General features: G+C 42.7%; 1 protein-coding gene across 1 annotated transcript; it reads right to left on the bottom strand.

The window, feature by feature from the left end:
• Nucleotides 1–10864: 10864 nt before the first annotated feature.
• On the bottom strand, nucleotides 10865–12297 carry MOS (MOS proto-oncogene, serine/threonine kinase). Its single transcript, XM_030483435.1, has one exon. The coding sequence runs from the start codon at nucleotides 11981–11983 to the stop codon at nucleotides 10934–10936; it is 1050 nt and encodes a 349-aa protein (XP_030339295.1). The 5' UTR covers nucleotides 11984–12297; the 3' UTR covers nucleotides 10865–10933.
• Between the last annotated feature and the right edge of the window lie 343 nt (nucleotides 12298–12640).

The raw sequence follows: 12640 nt of genomic DNA, 5'->3' as shown, positions 1-12640 counted from the left end.
GAGTTGTCTTTCCTCCTTATGTCTACCTCCTGCAAAGGCTTTCGGGGAAGCTACCAGCAGCGGAGTGTTGGCATGGTGAGATGTCTGTCCTTGAAGAAGAAAATGTTGATTAATTTTACAGCAATTATGTTTACCAGTCTATGTAGTCCACATGTATTTTTGCCCGTGAGCCTCTGTCTACTGTTTCAGAGCCCAGTTATGAAGTCACTGATCACATTTTTTTCTTCCAAAGACCAGTTTAATCTAATCTAATTCTTTGTCGAGACAGAGTAGGAGGGAATTGTTTCATGGTCCTTGTGCTGCCTCTCTGTCACGGAGCAGGGATAATTTAGGGAATGATCCTGACCACACACTGCCCTACGACTAGAGGAGAAACTTCTCTTGATACAGAATGCATCACTGCATCATGGTTTTGTTGGGTTTTTTTCCTCAGAAGTTTTTCCTCATCCCTTTAAGATTAGTTTCCTCTTTGTGATATTCCTGATCCAACTGGTTTTCAGATTACGAACATTTCCAAGCACAAAATTTAGCAAATGCTTGCCACAGATGATGAGATTTAAAGCAAGGAGGGATTGCCATCTTGATGGTACTCCTGTAGAGCAGGATATTACTTGCATCACACAGTTTTATCTAGATTACATCCAGGTGTCAGACTGACTTCTGTGGGACTTGTGAAGAGATGCCCTCCCCAACACTGGCGTCTATAAAGAAGGACTAAAGCCAATTTAGTAATGCTTCTGCTGTTGTGTCCTGACCCTCTGTGAACTAGCCAAGTTAAATTACTCAAAACCTGACAGAAAGAGGAGTAATAACGTCAAACTTGGGACCTGGAACTAAAGGAGATGCTGTGCTGTTAAAGATGTGCTTTAGAAACAGGAGTTATTCGCCACTGAGGAAATCATTACCCTGTGATTGTTCAGAACAGCTGTTCAGATCCACAACGTCACATGAAAGTGATCCAAGAGGCATCAAGTATTAAGAAGTTTTGGTTTCAAAGGGTTTGCTGACTTCTCTGGAAAGCTAATGTGGCAAAGCAGCAGCTGCAGTTTACTGCGTGCAATTACGAGGTTGCAGTAGAGGGCAGGAACAACAACCGTAGAGTCTGTAATGTCATTCCATAGGAGACCCAGCAGTTCTGTTGAAGAGAACAACTTACAGGAGTGAACAGCAAGTCTATTAAACTCAACTTTCACCTAAATATATGTCAGAGGTTCCTACTTATAATGAGAACGGAGCCTGTACATGTCCTTTCATACCAGTCTATAAAACATCATTGTTACAAATACGGAATGTGGTTTGAGTATTCTCCTAGGAAATAATAAAAAATAGAAAAGTCTTTTTTCCCCCACAACAATCACTTAAATGTTGTAAGAGCAACTATCTGTAGATCCACACGATTGCACTTCTAACATTCCTACCTCTGTGCACAGCGATAACTAGCAGCAGGTTTTCCAGGCACAGATCAAGGGGAGCAGTACTGTCTACAGGTTTAAAACTGAGGGAAAGGTAATATTAGCATTTAAGGGGGTTGTGGTCAAACATTCAATTTTTAGGCAAATAAAATTAGTTACTGTGGTATACACAGAAGGTGTTTTTGAGTATGTCCCCTGGAAAAAAATCCAGCAATATTAATACCTGTAATTTTTTCAGCATGACTATCTCATGCTTTTCTTTTAAGTACAAAATGTATATATTACAAAATAATCTTTCGGTAATTATGACTGTTGGAAGATGTGTCTGAGGGCACCCAGCAGGTACTTTGTTCTATCAATAGCCCCCTTTCTGTGCCCTTGCAGCAGGTATGTTTCCTTTTTGAGAGTCCCTTCATGTTCAGAGGAGGAACTGTGTCTCATACACTCTTGTGAAATGTTCCTGGTGTGAGGCAGAGCCAATCTGTTCTGGCAGGCACAAAGGCTCATGCTAATACTTAGGGATTCATTCTTCTCTTTCCTGAAAAAAAGAACACCACACCTTGGATATGGGAAACTGAGCTTTTTACTCTTAACATCTTCTGTATATAAAAGAAAAATCTTTTCCAGTGAAGAATCCATCATTAGTTGTGTATTAGTGTGCATTGGTAAACCATTTGTGTTATTAAAGTAAACCACTAACTAACCATCATCACAATTAGCACATAGTGCAATCATTAGGAAAAGAAAGAAAAAATCTCACAGACAGTTAGGGGGCAGGTAATGGTTTGTAGAGCATTTAAAATTAGCCAGTTTTTCATTTTGACAGGCCAGCTGGGTTTTGGGGAGGCTGGGGCTGGGAGTGAGGGGAAGGCTATGCTTGTTTTAACTAAACAAGAGACTAGTATGACCTGGTGCTAATGGATGACCACTCTGCACTGAATCAGTGGCCTTGTCTGATTTTAAGACTAGTTCAAGACCTTGGTTTAGAAGCCACACAGGTCCTGGCAGCCCAGTGGGCAGGTAGCTCTAGCATACAGCACAGAAATTCATGTGCCAGCATTAACTTTGTTCTCAGTGAGAGCTCCACTGATTGAAAGGCTTGTAGCAACCAGGTTTGGTTTTGGGGGTGTCTCCCCTCTCCATGTTCCTGGCTTTTCTCATTGCTTCTTCCAGCCACCTCCCTTGTCTCCCTGTGCAAATGGCTCTTTCCTAGTACCCTTGCTATGATTGCTCAGAAACAACGATGTGGCCACAGTATATGACAGCTCTCTAAACTTAATGTATTACATATATATACGCTATTTACTACTATTAAAAAAAACCCAGTCCAGCCTCCCCGGCCTATCAATTCCCATATTTATAGTCAGATTTGTTTTACCTCTGTTCAGGAGCAACTTTCTATACTTGTCCGTGGGGCCAGCTTCACATGTGCCACACCTGAATCAAAACCCTTTCACTGTTTTTGAAGTCAGCAGCTGAGAAAAATACATGGCTTGAAAATAAAACTGGTTTCCCTTCCGCCTTGTTGGAGGGGAGGAACTTAAAAAGAGCTGGACATTTACGTTTCCAGTTTGCAGCCTACTTCGCTCTTTGTAGCCTGGCACATGTGCAGTAGAATATTCATTAAGTTATGAATTACCCTATTATCCCAGGTGCCCTGCAAAGGCAAATGCGATCACCTCCCTGCTCTGCTGAACACTCAGGCTATTGAACCTCAGGCTGGGTAGAGACCGAAATTGAGCCTCATGCTTGGGTAAGTCCAGGGGCGGATGGTGCCTCTACTGTCAGGTTGTCCCATGGCATCCTTAGCTGATGGCAGGCTGGGAGAGATGCCAGTAGGCTTTTTTTGTTCCATTTTCCTTCTTTAACTGGTTGTAAGGCTTTTCATAGGACAGGCAGACAAATATTTGGCAGCTGGGTTAACTGAAGCATAGAAAGAGGCTCTTTGAGCACTGCATTAAGGTATTTGCAGCAGATAAATGGCTAAAATACAGTATAAGTAAAATGTTCAAAGTACAGTTAATTTTAATAACAATCATTAAGTTTCTAGTCCTATTTTTATCCTTGTTCTAGTGGATCAATTCATAAGCACAGACGCTAATGCTGCAAAACTTGATATACAAGTCAAATATCAAGCATGCACTGAAGTCCCGTTGAATTCACAAATATTTGTGGTATATTCTGTAAAACATTGTTGTTTTCTGTGCTGCAGATGCATCTTACCACAGGATATAGAAGCCCCCCATACGTGCTTACATCTTTGTGCTTCCCATTCTACCTTCTGTATTAAGGATGTGCCTACCTCCAAGTTACATAATATTTTTGTCATTTGAAGATAGTGTTGTTATCTCTTTCTTTCTGGGGTGAGATAAAGCATGGCACCAAAAAAAAGGGAAAAATATAATTTAAAAAAATACGATATAAATGAGCACAGAAGCCTCCAAGGAAAGAGAAGCAAACAACAAAACAAACCATGAGCAGGCTTACAGAGGCTCCTGGTTGATGATAAGCCAGAAGCTGTGTCAAGGAGAAACATATAACTTCCCCACTTAGTTATCAAATATGTTTAATCATAATGCTCCCGCCCATCCCCAAATAAAGAGAGCAGCATCAGAATTGTAGCTTATGCTTACATTTTTAAAAACTTATTATGAAAAATCTGTTGATATTTGTATTTGGGAACCAAAGACACTAAACCTATACAAAGTGAAGAGTAATACAGATTGATAAAATCACATTTCCATGCTTTTTCTTCTTCTTTCTCATTCTTCCTAGAAACCGCTTATTACAATTGCATACTTCCCATGCTTCTAGCCATCTATTATTGTCTTTCCTCTAATCACTTGACTGCTACAGTAATTGTTGCGCTTCACAGAACTCACAAGATCACGTGGATGTTGCTTTTCATCATGAAGAAAAGTATGAAAAAAAATATTTACCTAAACCCACTTCAGCACTGACCAGTATTGGCTCTTATTTCGGGACTCAGTTTGAATTAGACAAAATTACCTAAAATCTCTTTCTTAACTGCATCCTGTCAAGTTTTGCACATGTGCCCATTTGAGAGAAAAGAGGAGTCATAGCGGGGCCTGGGGGTGGTGGATGCCATTTGTTATTAAAGAGAGAAAAAAAGGCTAGAATTATAACTTTTAATTCAGGCTTTCCCTTGGTAGACAATGCTACCTGTATAACCAAGAAAGCACAACATACAATACTCTAACATGGTTAGTATCTCCAGAGCTACTGCTGTCCATGACTAGACATGAGAATGCAGGCACTTTACAGTATCTTCTTTACATGTCCTTTCTGAAATTAGTAAATGCAGCCAGATTTGGTAGTTGGGTGCTGGGAGGTTGATGAGAACTAGCTGAAGTTTCCATGCAGGCTCTGATTACCCCAGACTGCTATGGGGCAGGAGCTCAACCCGGTTTTCAATGGTTAGCTGTCAATGCAGCAGAGGTGGACATTTGGAAGGCAGCTTGTGCTACTTACGGACAGAGAACATAAAACCAGAAAACCAGCTCACCTTGAGAAAATGGCTGTTGGGACATGGCATCCCAGGGTCCCAGGAATGGCACTTAAGTTCCTGCCATAAAAAAACCCAACAACCAAACAAACCTGAATACAAGAATTATTTATTTCCAATTAAGATAATTATATCAAGCTGTGGAACTTGGTTGATGACATGAGACATCTGACATTTAGCAGCTGGGACAAAGAAGGCTTTGTCCCTTCCTAAGAAGCGTCACTCTTATTTGAGGAGGTCCAGCCTGTTCTTAGCATCACATAACATGTGCTCTGAATAGAGCATACCTTGCCGGCAGAGGGCTGGAGTGCACAGCTCAAAGATATTTTACAATACCACTGTGCCCAGACTTACACTGATGCTGCAACATCTGAATCTGTGCAATACCGGCTCCCATAGTTCTGAATTTGCTAGACCCTTCAGAGCCCACCAGGACATGAATGCTAGTTCAGCTTTTCAAACTCTTTATGCTTTTATATATGCCCTGCCAAGGCATTTAGTCCAGAGAAAGAAAAAGTGATGTTCCTTTTTATATTTGGTTGGCTGGCTGATTGGAGCAGCCATACAAAGGATCCTCAGCACTGGCTTCACACTGTTTCATGCTCAGAAAGCATAGCAAGATGTTGATAAATTACAATTACCTGGTTGTAGCACTTTCTCCAGGCCTTCAATACATCTTCTGTTTAGGCTGACCAAGCTGCTGGTGATCAGTTCCAGGAATGAAGAGAATAAATAAACTAGGTACGAGTAGCCCTTAAGATTTATCCTGACTTGTAACCATGTCTTGCTAACCATCTGGAACTGTGCTGCACACATATGAATGGGGAAGGAGAGATAAAGAACAAAGCCAGCTTATAGAAAGACTTGGGGAAAAATCTGCGTGAACAGAATCCTGTAAGAGTAATAACACAATTGTCTGCAACTCTGCTAGCATCATGTGCTTCTGCTAACGTTTTATATGGAGGTATGCAAGTGTGACAAAGTTAAAGAGCGATGTGCAGCTACACTCATTAGCTTTGATGCCAGCTTTAGAAGCAAGAGCTCATCTTTTAAAAACCTGAAGCTGAGTCCAGATGAAGAAAATGGAAAGGATAAAACTCTGGTGGATTAAACATAAAAATAAATGAAAAAAAAAACTTCAAGGAACTAAAATAATCCCATGATTTATAGTTTTCAGAATATCAAGAACAAGAATTCTGTCAAGCCCCTCTGATGGATCTACTGATGTCAGGTTTTTAAAAGAAAAGAAAACAAATCAAAACAAAACCAAACCCCTGATCAACAAAGCCATTGCAAAGAATGAAAGCGTGTTTCTTGCCTGTGTATTGTCCCAGGATGAAACACAAAATAGGCTCATACTAGGAACACTTTTGTAGGAGAACTCGGGTGCTGTCTGAAATTCAAGCATCTATAAATGTTATTATATTTGCAGAACTTTTGTGGTTGGAAGGGACCTGTGGAGATTGTCTAGTCCAACCTCCTGTTCAGAGTAGGGTCAACTAGAGCAGCTTGCTCAGTACTGTGTCCAGTTGGGTTCTGAATATCTCCAAGGATGAAGATACTCCAATCTCTCTGGGCAACCTATTCCAGTGTTTGACCATCCTCAGAGTAAAAATGTTTTTCTCTTGCATTTAAATGGAATTTCTTGTCTCTCAGTTTGTCTCCATAGCATCTTGTTCTGTCACTGGGCACCACTGAGCAGAGACTGGCTCCATATTTACTGTCTCCCAAAAGTATTTATACAAACTGGTAAGATCCCCTGGAGCTTTCTCTTTCCAGGCTGAACAGTCCCATCTCTTTGCCTCTCTCACATGCAGAGGTTTCCATCCCATAATCAGCTTAATGGCCCTTCACACTCCTGGCGCGGTACATCCATGACTTTCTTGTCCCGGCAGAATCCCAAGCTGGCCACAGCACTCCAGATGCGTCCCACCAGGTCTGAGTGAGCAGAGGGGAACTCAGACCTGCCGGAGCAACGCTGGCAACACCCCGCGCAGCACACCCCGGGGTGCTGTTGGCCACCTTTGCCGCAAGGGCGCATTGCTGGCTCATGTTCGACTTGGTGTCTGCCAGGAGCTCCCGGTCCTTTCCTGCCAAGCTGCTTTCCAGCCGATCTGCGCCCAGCCTGAGCTGATGCATGGGGTTACCTGGCACTCCATCGGGTGCGAGGCTTTGCAGCTCCCTGCATTGATTCCCATCAGCAGATTTATCCAGTTTGGTAAGGTCTCTCAGAACACCAGCACAACCATCTGAGGTACTGACCACGCCAGCCAATTCTGTACTATCTGTGAACTTCCTCAGGGTGTGCTCTGTCCCACCATCCAGACCATTAATAGAGACATTAACCTGTGCTGGGCCCAGTAGCGATCTCTGGGTACACCACTAGTGACTGGTCTCCTGCTGGACTTCATACCACTGACCAGAACCCTCTGAGTCCAGCAGCTCAGCTAGTTCTCAGTTTTCACTATCTAGCCTGTACTTCATCAGTTTATCTACAAGGATGTAATGGGAAATAGTGCCAAAAGCCTCACTAAGGTCAAGATAAGCAAAAGCCACTGCTCTCCCCTCATCCAGCAACCAGCAATCTCATCACAGAAGGCTACCATGTTGGTCAAGCATGACTTCCTCTTCATAAATCCACACTGACTACTCCCAATCACCTTTTTGTCATGGGTATGTTTGGCAATGGTTTCCAGGATTGTTCCACCACATTCCATGGGATGAAGTTTTCTAGATCCTCTGTTCTGGCCACCTTGCAGATGGAAGTTAGATTTGCTTTCTTCCAACCCTCAGGAATCTCTCCTGACCACCATGATCTTCCAAAGATCATCAATAGTGGCCTCACAATGACATCAGCAAGCTCTGTCAGCATTTGTGAGTGCATCCCATCAGGTCCCATGAACATATGTCTCATTTGTTTGAATGTTCCCTAACCTGATCCTCTCTACCAACAGTCTTTCTTGCTCCGGACTTCTCACTGATCTCTCAACCCTTGCCCATTTATTTGTTATGTTTGAGTTTAATCAGGAGCTCCTTGTTTATCCTTGGAAGCATTCTGTCACCTTTGCTTGATTTCCTGCTCATTGGGATGGACCCATCTTGAGCTTTTAGACGGCAATCCTTGACTATCAACCAGGTATCCTGGGGCTCTCTCCTCTCCAGGACCATAGCCCATGGAAGTCTTTAAAAAAAAACCCTTTCCTAATCACGATTGACATATATTGCCAATACTGCTTTGGTTGGAAGGAGTTGTGCTATGCTGAATTGTATTGGAATTCTTTAGGAGCGCAAACAGCATGCAGATAAGGATCTGACTGATACGTTTGTTCCCTTTGGATTTCCAAAGGTATTTGGAAAATCCTTCACTGCAAACTTTTAAAGGTACTAAGCAGTTGTGTTTAGGAGAGAAAATCCTGGGCTGGATAAATCAAAAGGTAGGAGCAGAGGGTAAATGTGTCAGTTCTCTCAACTAGGAAGTGCCCACTGGTGTCTCACAGGGTCCTGTGCAGCTCAGCACATCCATAAATGAAGTGCAAGAAGGTGAGCCATAAGGTACCCCCACCATCAGCAAATCTGTTTATTTAGGATATGAGTGCAAGGGCCAGCTACAAACCGGCAGAAGGAAATTCAAGGTAGACGGATGTAAAGTGAGGCAAACAGGCAAAATAATCCTTATCACGTAGAACCATGGATTCTGAGCCATCAGGCCTGAGATGTTTCTTGATTAGAGTTAACTCGAAGCTCATTAATAACCAAAACTAAGCATACCAAATCTTAGCAGATGCTAAAAAATAGAAAACATCATTATGACAGCAGATTATAATGTGTCTATCTTGAGTGCTGTGCAGAGTTCTCATTCCCATTCAAAAGCGAGCCCCATAAAACCAACAGACACATCTGCAGAGCTGATTACACCTCCAAGAGCAGGTCTTGGCCATCCAGTATTCTTCTGTCAAGTATAACAGAGAATTTGAAGGGTGCTTGTTTTTTCATAGACACTCAAGTAGCACTTATTGACACTAAAGTATCATTAAGCACAATAGCAAGTTCCTAGCAGTTTAAGCAACAAGCTACCTAGATTGGCAAAATAAATAAAACACGTAAGTATCTAGGAACTACTAAAACACTTTAATTCCATTTTTTTATTATATTCTTTTGAAGACTGGAGAAACATTTTTATCTAAGGCTTAATGTTAAGGTGAGGCTTGCCAGTCTCTTTATCTGACATTTTATCTTACATGCTCTCAGCTAATCATTTTAAAAGGTAACTGGCTCGTTATGATAACCTTTATAAGATATTTCTTGTTATGCAACATGAAAAACAAGTTGTTTTTCTATAGCATAATTATTTTGACAGAAAAAACACAGGAAATCTATTCCAGAAATTACCTTCGGTTTTTTGATCCCAGGCAGCATTTTACAGTTCCAATTAAGGGGGACAGAAGAGCAAGAAATAGTTAAGCTTAGATATGCTTTGTAAAGCATCAATTTCAATGGCCAACCCAAATACCATAAAGACCTACAGAATCATCTCAAATTCACATAGCTGCTCATTTCCAGGATTTCATGGGGCTAAGAACAGATGTGTGTCAAAAACCAGGAAACTGGCTTAATTCCTTTGGGATTTTTCTCCAGAATGGAAGCAAGAGGGAGGAAGGGGAACGAAGAAAAACAGTTTGACTGAAACATCCCTTACTCTCCTGTCTTAAGAAGTGGAGTCTTTGAACTGAACAGCAATATCAGCTGCAGCAGTCAGATCTTCCTAGCTCCAGATAAGGGTTGAGATCTCAACAGATGTATAATTATCAGTTCCAATAAATCAAGGATCAGAGCTTTTTGTCTTCATTGCCTACAGCACTTCCTTGCTCAGACACATTACAACCAGATTAGAAAAGATAGCAGATAAGACATAAGCAGTACAGAGGATAGTTCAATAGTGTATGCTTTGAGCACTGGCAGAGCACCATTATGACTGCTTTAATCAATTTTCCTTTTCAGTACTTCCAGTATCTTGTCTAATACTGACCCATGCATTACAAAGGGCAAGTAACACCCCTCCTTACCCTGATTTTAGGAGGTTTTTGTATCTGTACCTCTCCCTTCATGTTTTCCCAATTATTTTTGGTTTTATACCCCCCCTGCACCTCCAAAACCTGGGAACTTCCTGTTCCACACAAGATACTCTTATAATACTTCAAACTAAATACTGCAATTAAAACACTAAATAGTTCGAACTAAATACTGAAGTTTACAGTATACCAACTAGCAAGTTGCAACTCAGACACCTGGCAGCACAGAGGTCTTACAAAAGACCAAGTTGTTAATGCTGCTTCTTACTCTTAATAGCCTTAGACTGACAAAAAGGTTCCTTATTTTGAGAAATATACCGGTAGTTCACACTTTCCATTTCAGAAAAAGCATACTTACTGAGATTAAGTACAGCTGAGAACAAGAAGAAAACCCACTGACACTTTGTATTTATTTTTCTGCATTCATTGATTTGTGATGCATACTCATTCATTGGTAAATGAAGAGGAAAAGCTCAAATGCACAAACCTAGCAAAGAACTACTCATATCTGACATTTTGGAAATACCAAAAGGTATTATGTACAAAGAACCTTCCAAAAGAAGCTCCTTTATTATACTTACTTGAAAACAACGTCTCTGCCCATCACATTCCCCATTTTCTCCCTGAGAAGGCAGCACACAACAGATCAACCAGAAAAAGCCATAGCTGCTAATGTCTCGATCCTTGCCTCTATCCCCTTCCATGGTAAAACCCCACAGTTTTGTTAAATGTCTTTATTTATAATCTTCTTTTATCAAAACATCGGAACAGTTTGTTGTGGGGTTTTTTGTTGGTTTTTTTTTTTTTTTTTTTTAGTATAAAACACAGCAACAAAGCCTTTAGATCACAGGGGCTAAATCATTATGTTCAGAGAAAAGGCAGGGGGAAAGAAGAGGTAACAGCAAAGGAAACAGTCCTGAGTTTTCCTAGAGGCTCTGCTCCAGGGCCCTGAGGCTGGGAAGCAGCTGGGCTGCGCTCAGGCGCTCCTCTACATTAGCCTTCCAGCAGCAGCTGATAATGCTCTGCAGCCTCTGTCCCACTGGTGACTCGTGGAAAACAGCAGCAGCCAGTGAAGGGCGCAAGTTGTAGGCTACAACAGCGTAGAGCACGTGCTGCCGCTCACCCAGGTAGGGCTGCTCCCGCATGACAATCTGCCAGAGGGTGATGCCAAACGAGTAGATGTCCGCTTTGGCAGTGACCCTCTCGCCCTTGAGGAGCTCAGGGGCACGGTGTGTGTATGTGCCCCCCTGCTGGCAAACATGGGGGCTCTGGGACAAGCCCTCCTCCAGTTTCTGGGAGCACCCAAAGTCTCCAATCTTGCACACTCCCTGCTCAGTGATGAAGACATTTGCAGGCTTCAGGTCCAAGTGCACAATGCCCTGTGCGTGAAGAAAGGCTAAACCAGTCAGGATGTCACAAGAATAGCACACAGTCTCTTCCATGCTCAGGGCCTTCCCTCCGCATCCTCCTTCATCATCCTCACCCTGTCTCCACACACCACCAGTACCATAGATTACATGGTGCAGGGTGATGTTGCCCACGTACTCCATAATGATGGTGCCCAGGCTGTTCTGGCTGGCCGGGGCACACGTGCTAGCAGCCACCACACGTACCACATTATTGTGCTGCAGCCAGGCTACGTTCAGCTCAGCCCAGAAGCTCTGCCGTGATGCCAACCGGTTTTTGCTGCTCTTCTTCACCTGCTTCACAGCCACAGTGGCACCATGGTAGGTGGCTTTGTAGACAGAACCGAAGCCCCCAGAGCCAAGAGGCTGCAGGAGGCAGAGCTGATCCCAGTCAATGGAGCACCAGGCCAAGCGTGGAGGCAAGCGGCGGGTCCTGACCGAAGGAGCTCCCCCCAGAAAGCTCTTGCTGTCTTTGCCAGGGATAACTAAAGGGCTGCTGCAGGGTCGCAAGTCCGCAGATGGGGAAAACTCAAAATGGAGAAAACAATTAAGAGGAATGGGTGATGGCATAATAAGATGGAGAAAACAACAGGCAGGCAGGTTGTCGTTAGTTGTTTTTGCCTGTTAAAACAGAAGACTGAAAAGTTTCCCTGGCAGAAAGGACTCCAGAGAGGCTTTCAGAGCCTTTTATCATCCCCTCACCATTCTCCCTCCCACTCCCAAATGAACTGCATCTGTCACAACTAGCTGAACCCAATCAGGCTCACCTGGAAACATTCTCTACCCTTGAAGCAAATCTCTAGAAAGTCAAGGCAAATGGATTTAAAGCTAAAAGGGTATTAACTCATGTGTATTTCACATCATTTCTAATCTCAAGAGAAAAGGAAGATGTTTGGTGCATTCAATGCCTCTAGAAAAATGCCCCAGGAGTAAATAATGCAGGGATTGGTGAGTGCATTTCACCAGGGCTCCAGGCAGGAATGATCATCATCATCAGATACATCAAACAGCTCAAAGTCATACCAGAGGAAGCAGCTGAAATTGTGATTGCTAGCATTTGATGAGGCTGTGGCAGGCATAACCAACTATAGAAGCGTGTTTGTAGAAACCTGCCACTTAAACATGACTGGGATAAGGGCTCCTGTTTAGCTGCTCAGCTCTGCCTGTGCAGGACAGCAACCTTAGTAGCAGCATAAACACAAATGATTGCTCTGTGTCATCCATTAG

Source organism: Strigops habroptila, chromosome 1 (genome assembly GCF_004027225.2).
Source record: "Strigops habroptila isolate Jane chromosome 1, bStrHab1.2.pri, whole genome shotgun sequence".
NCBI lineage: Eukaryota > Metazoa > Chordata > Aves > Psittaciformes > Psittacidae > Strigops > Strigops habroptila.
This window is presented reverse-complemented; position numbering and strand designations above follow the sequence as displayed.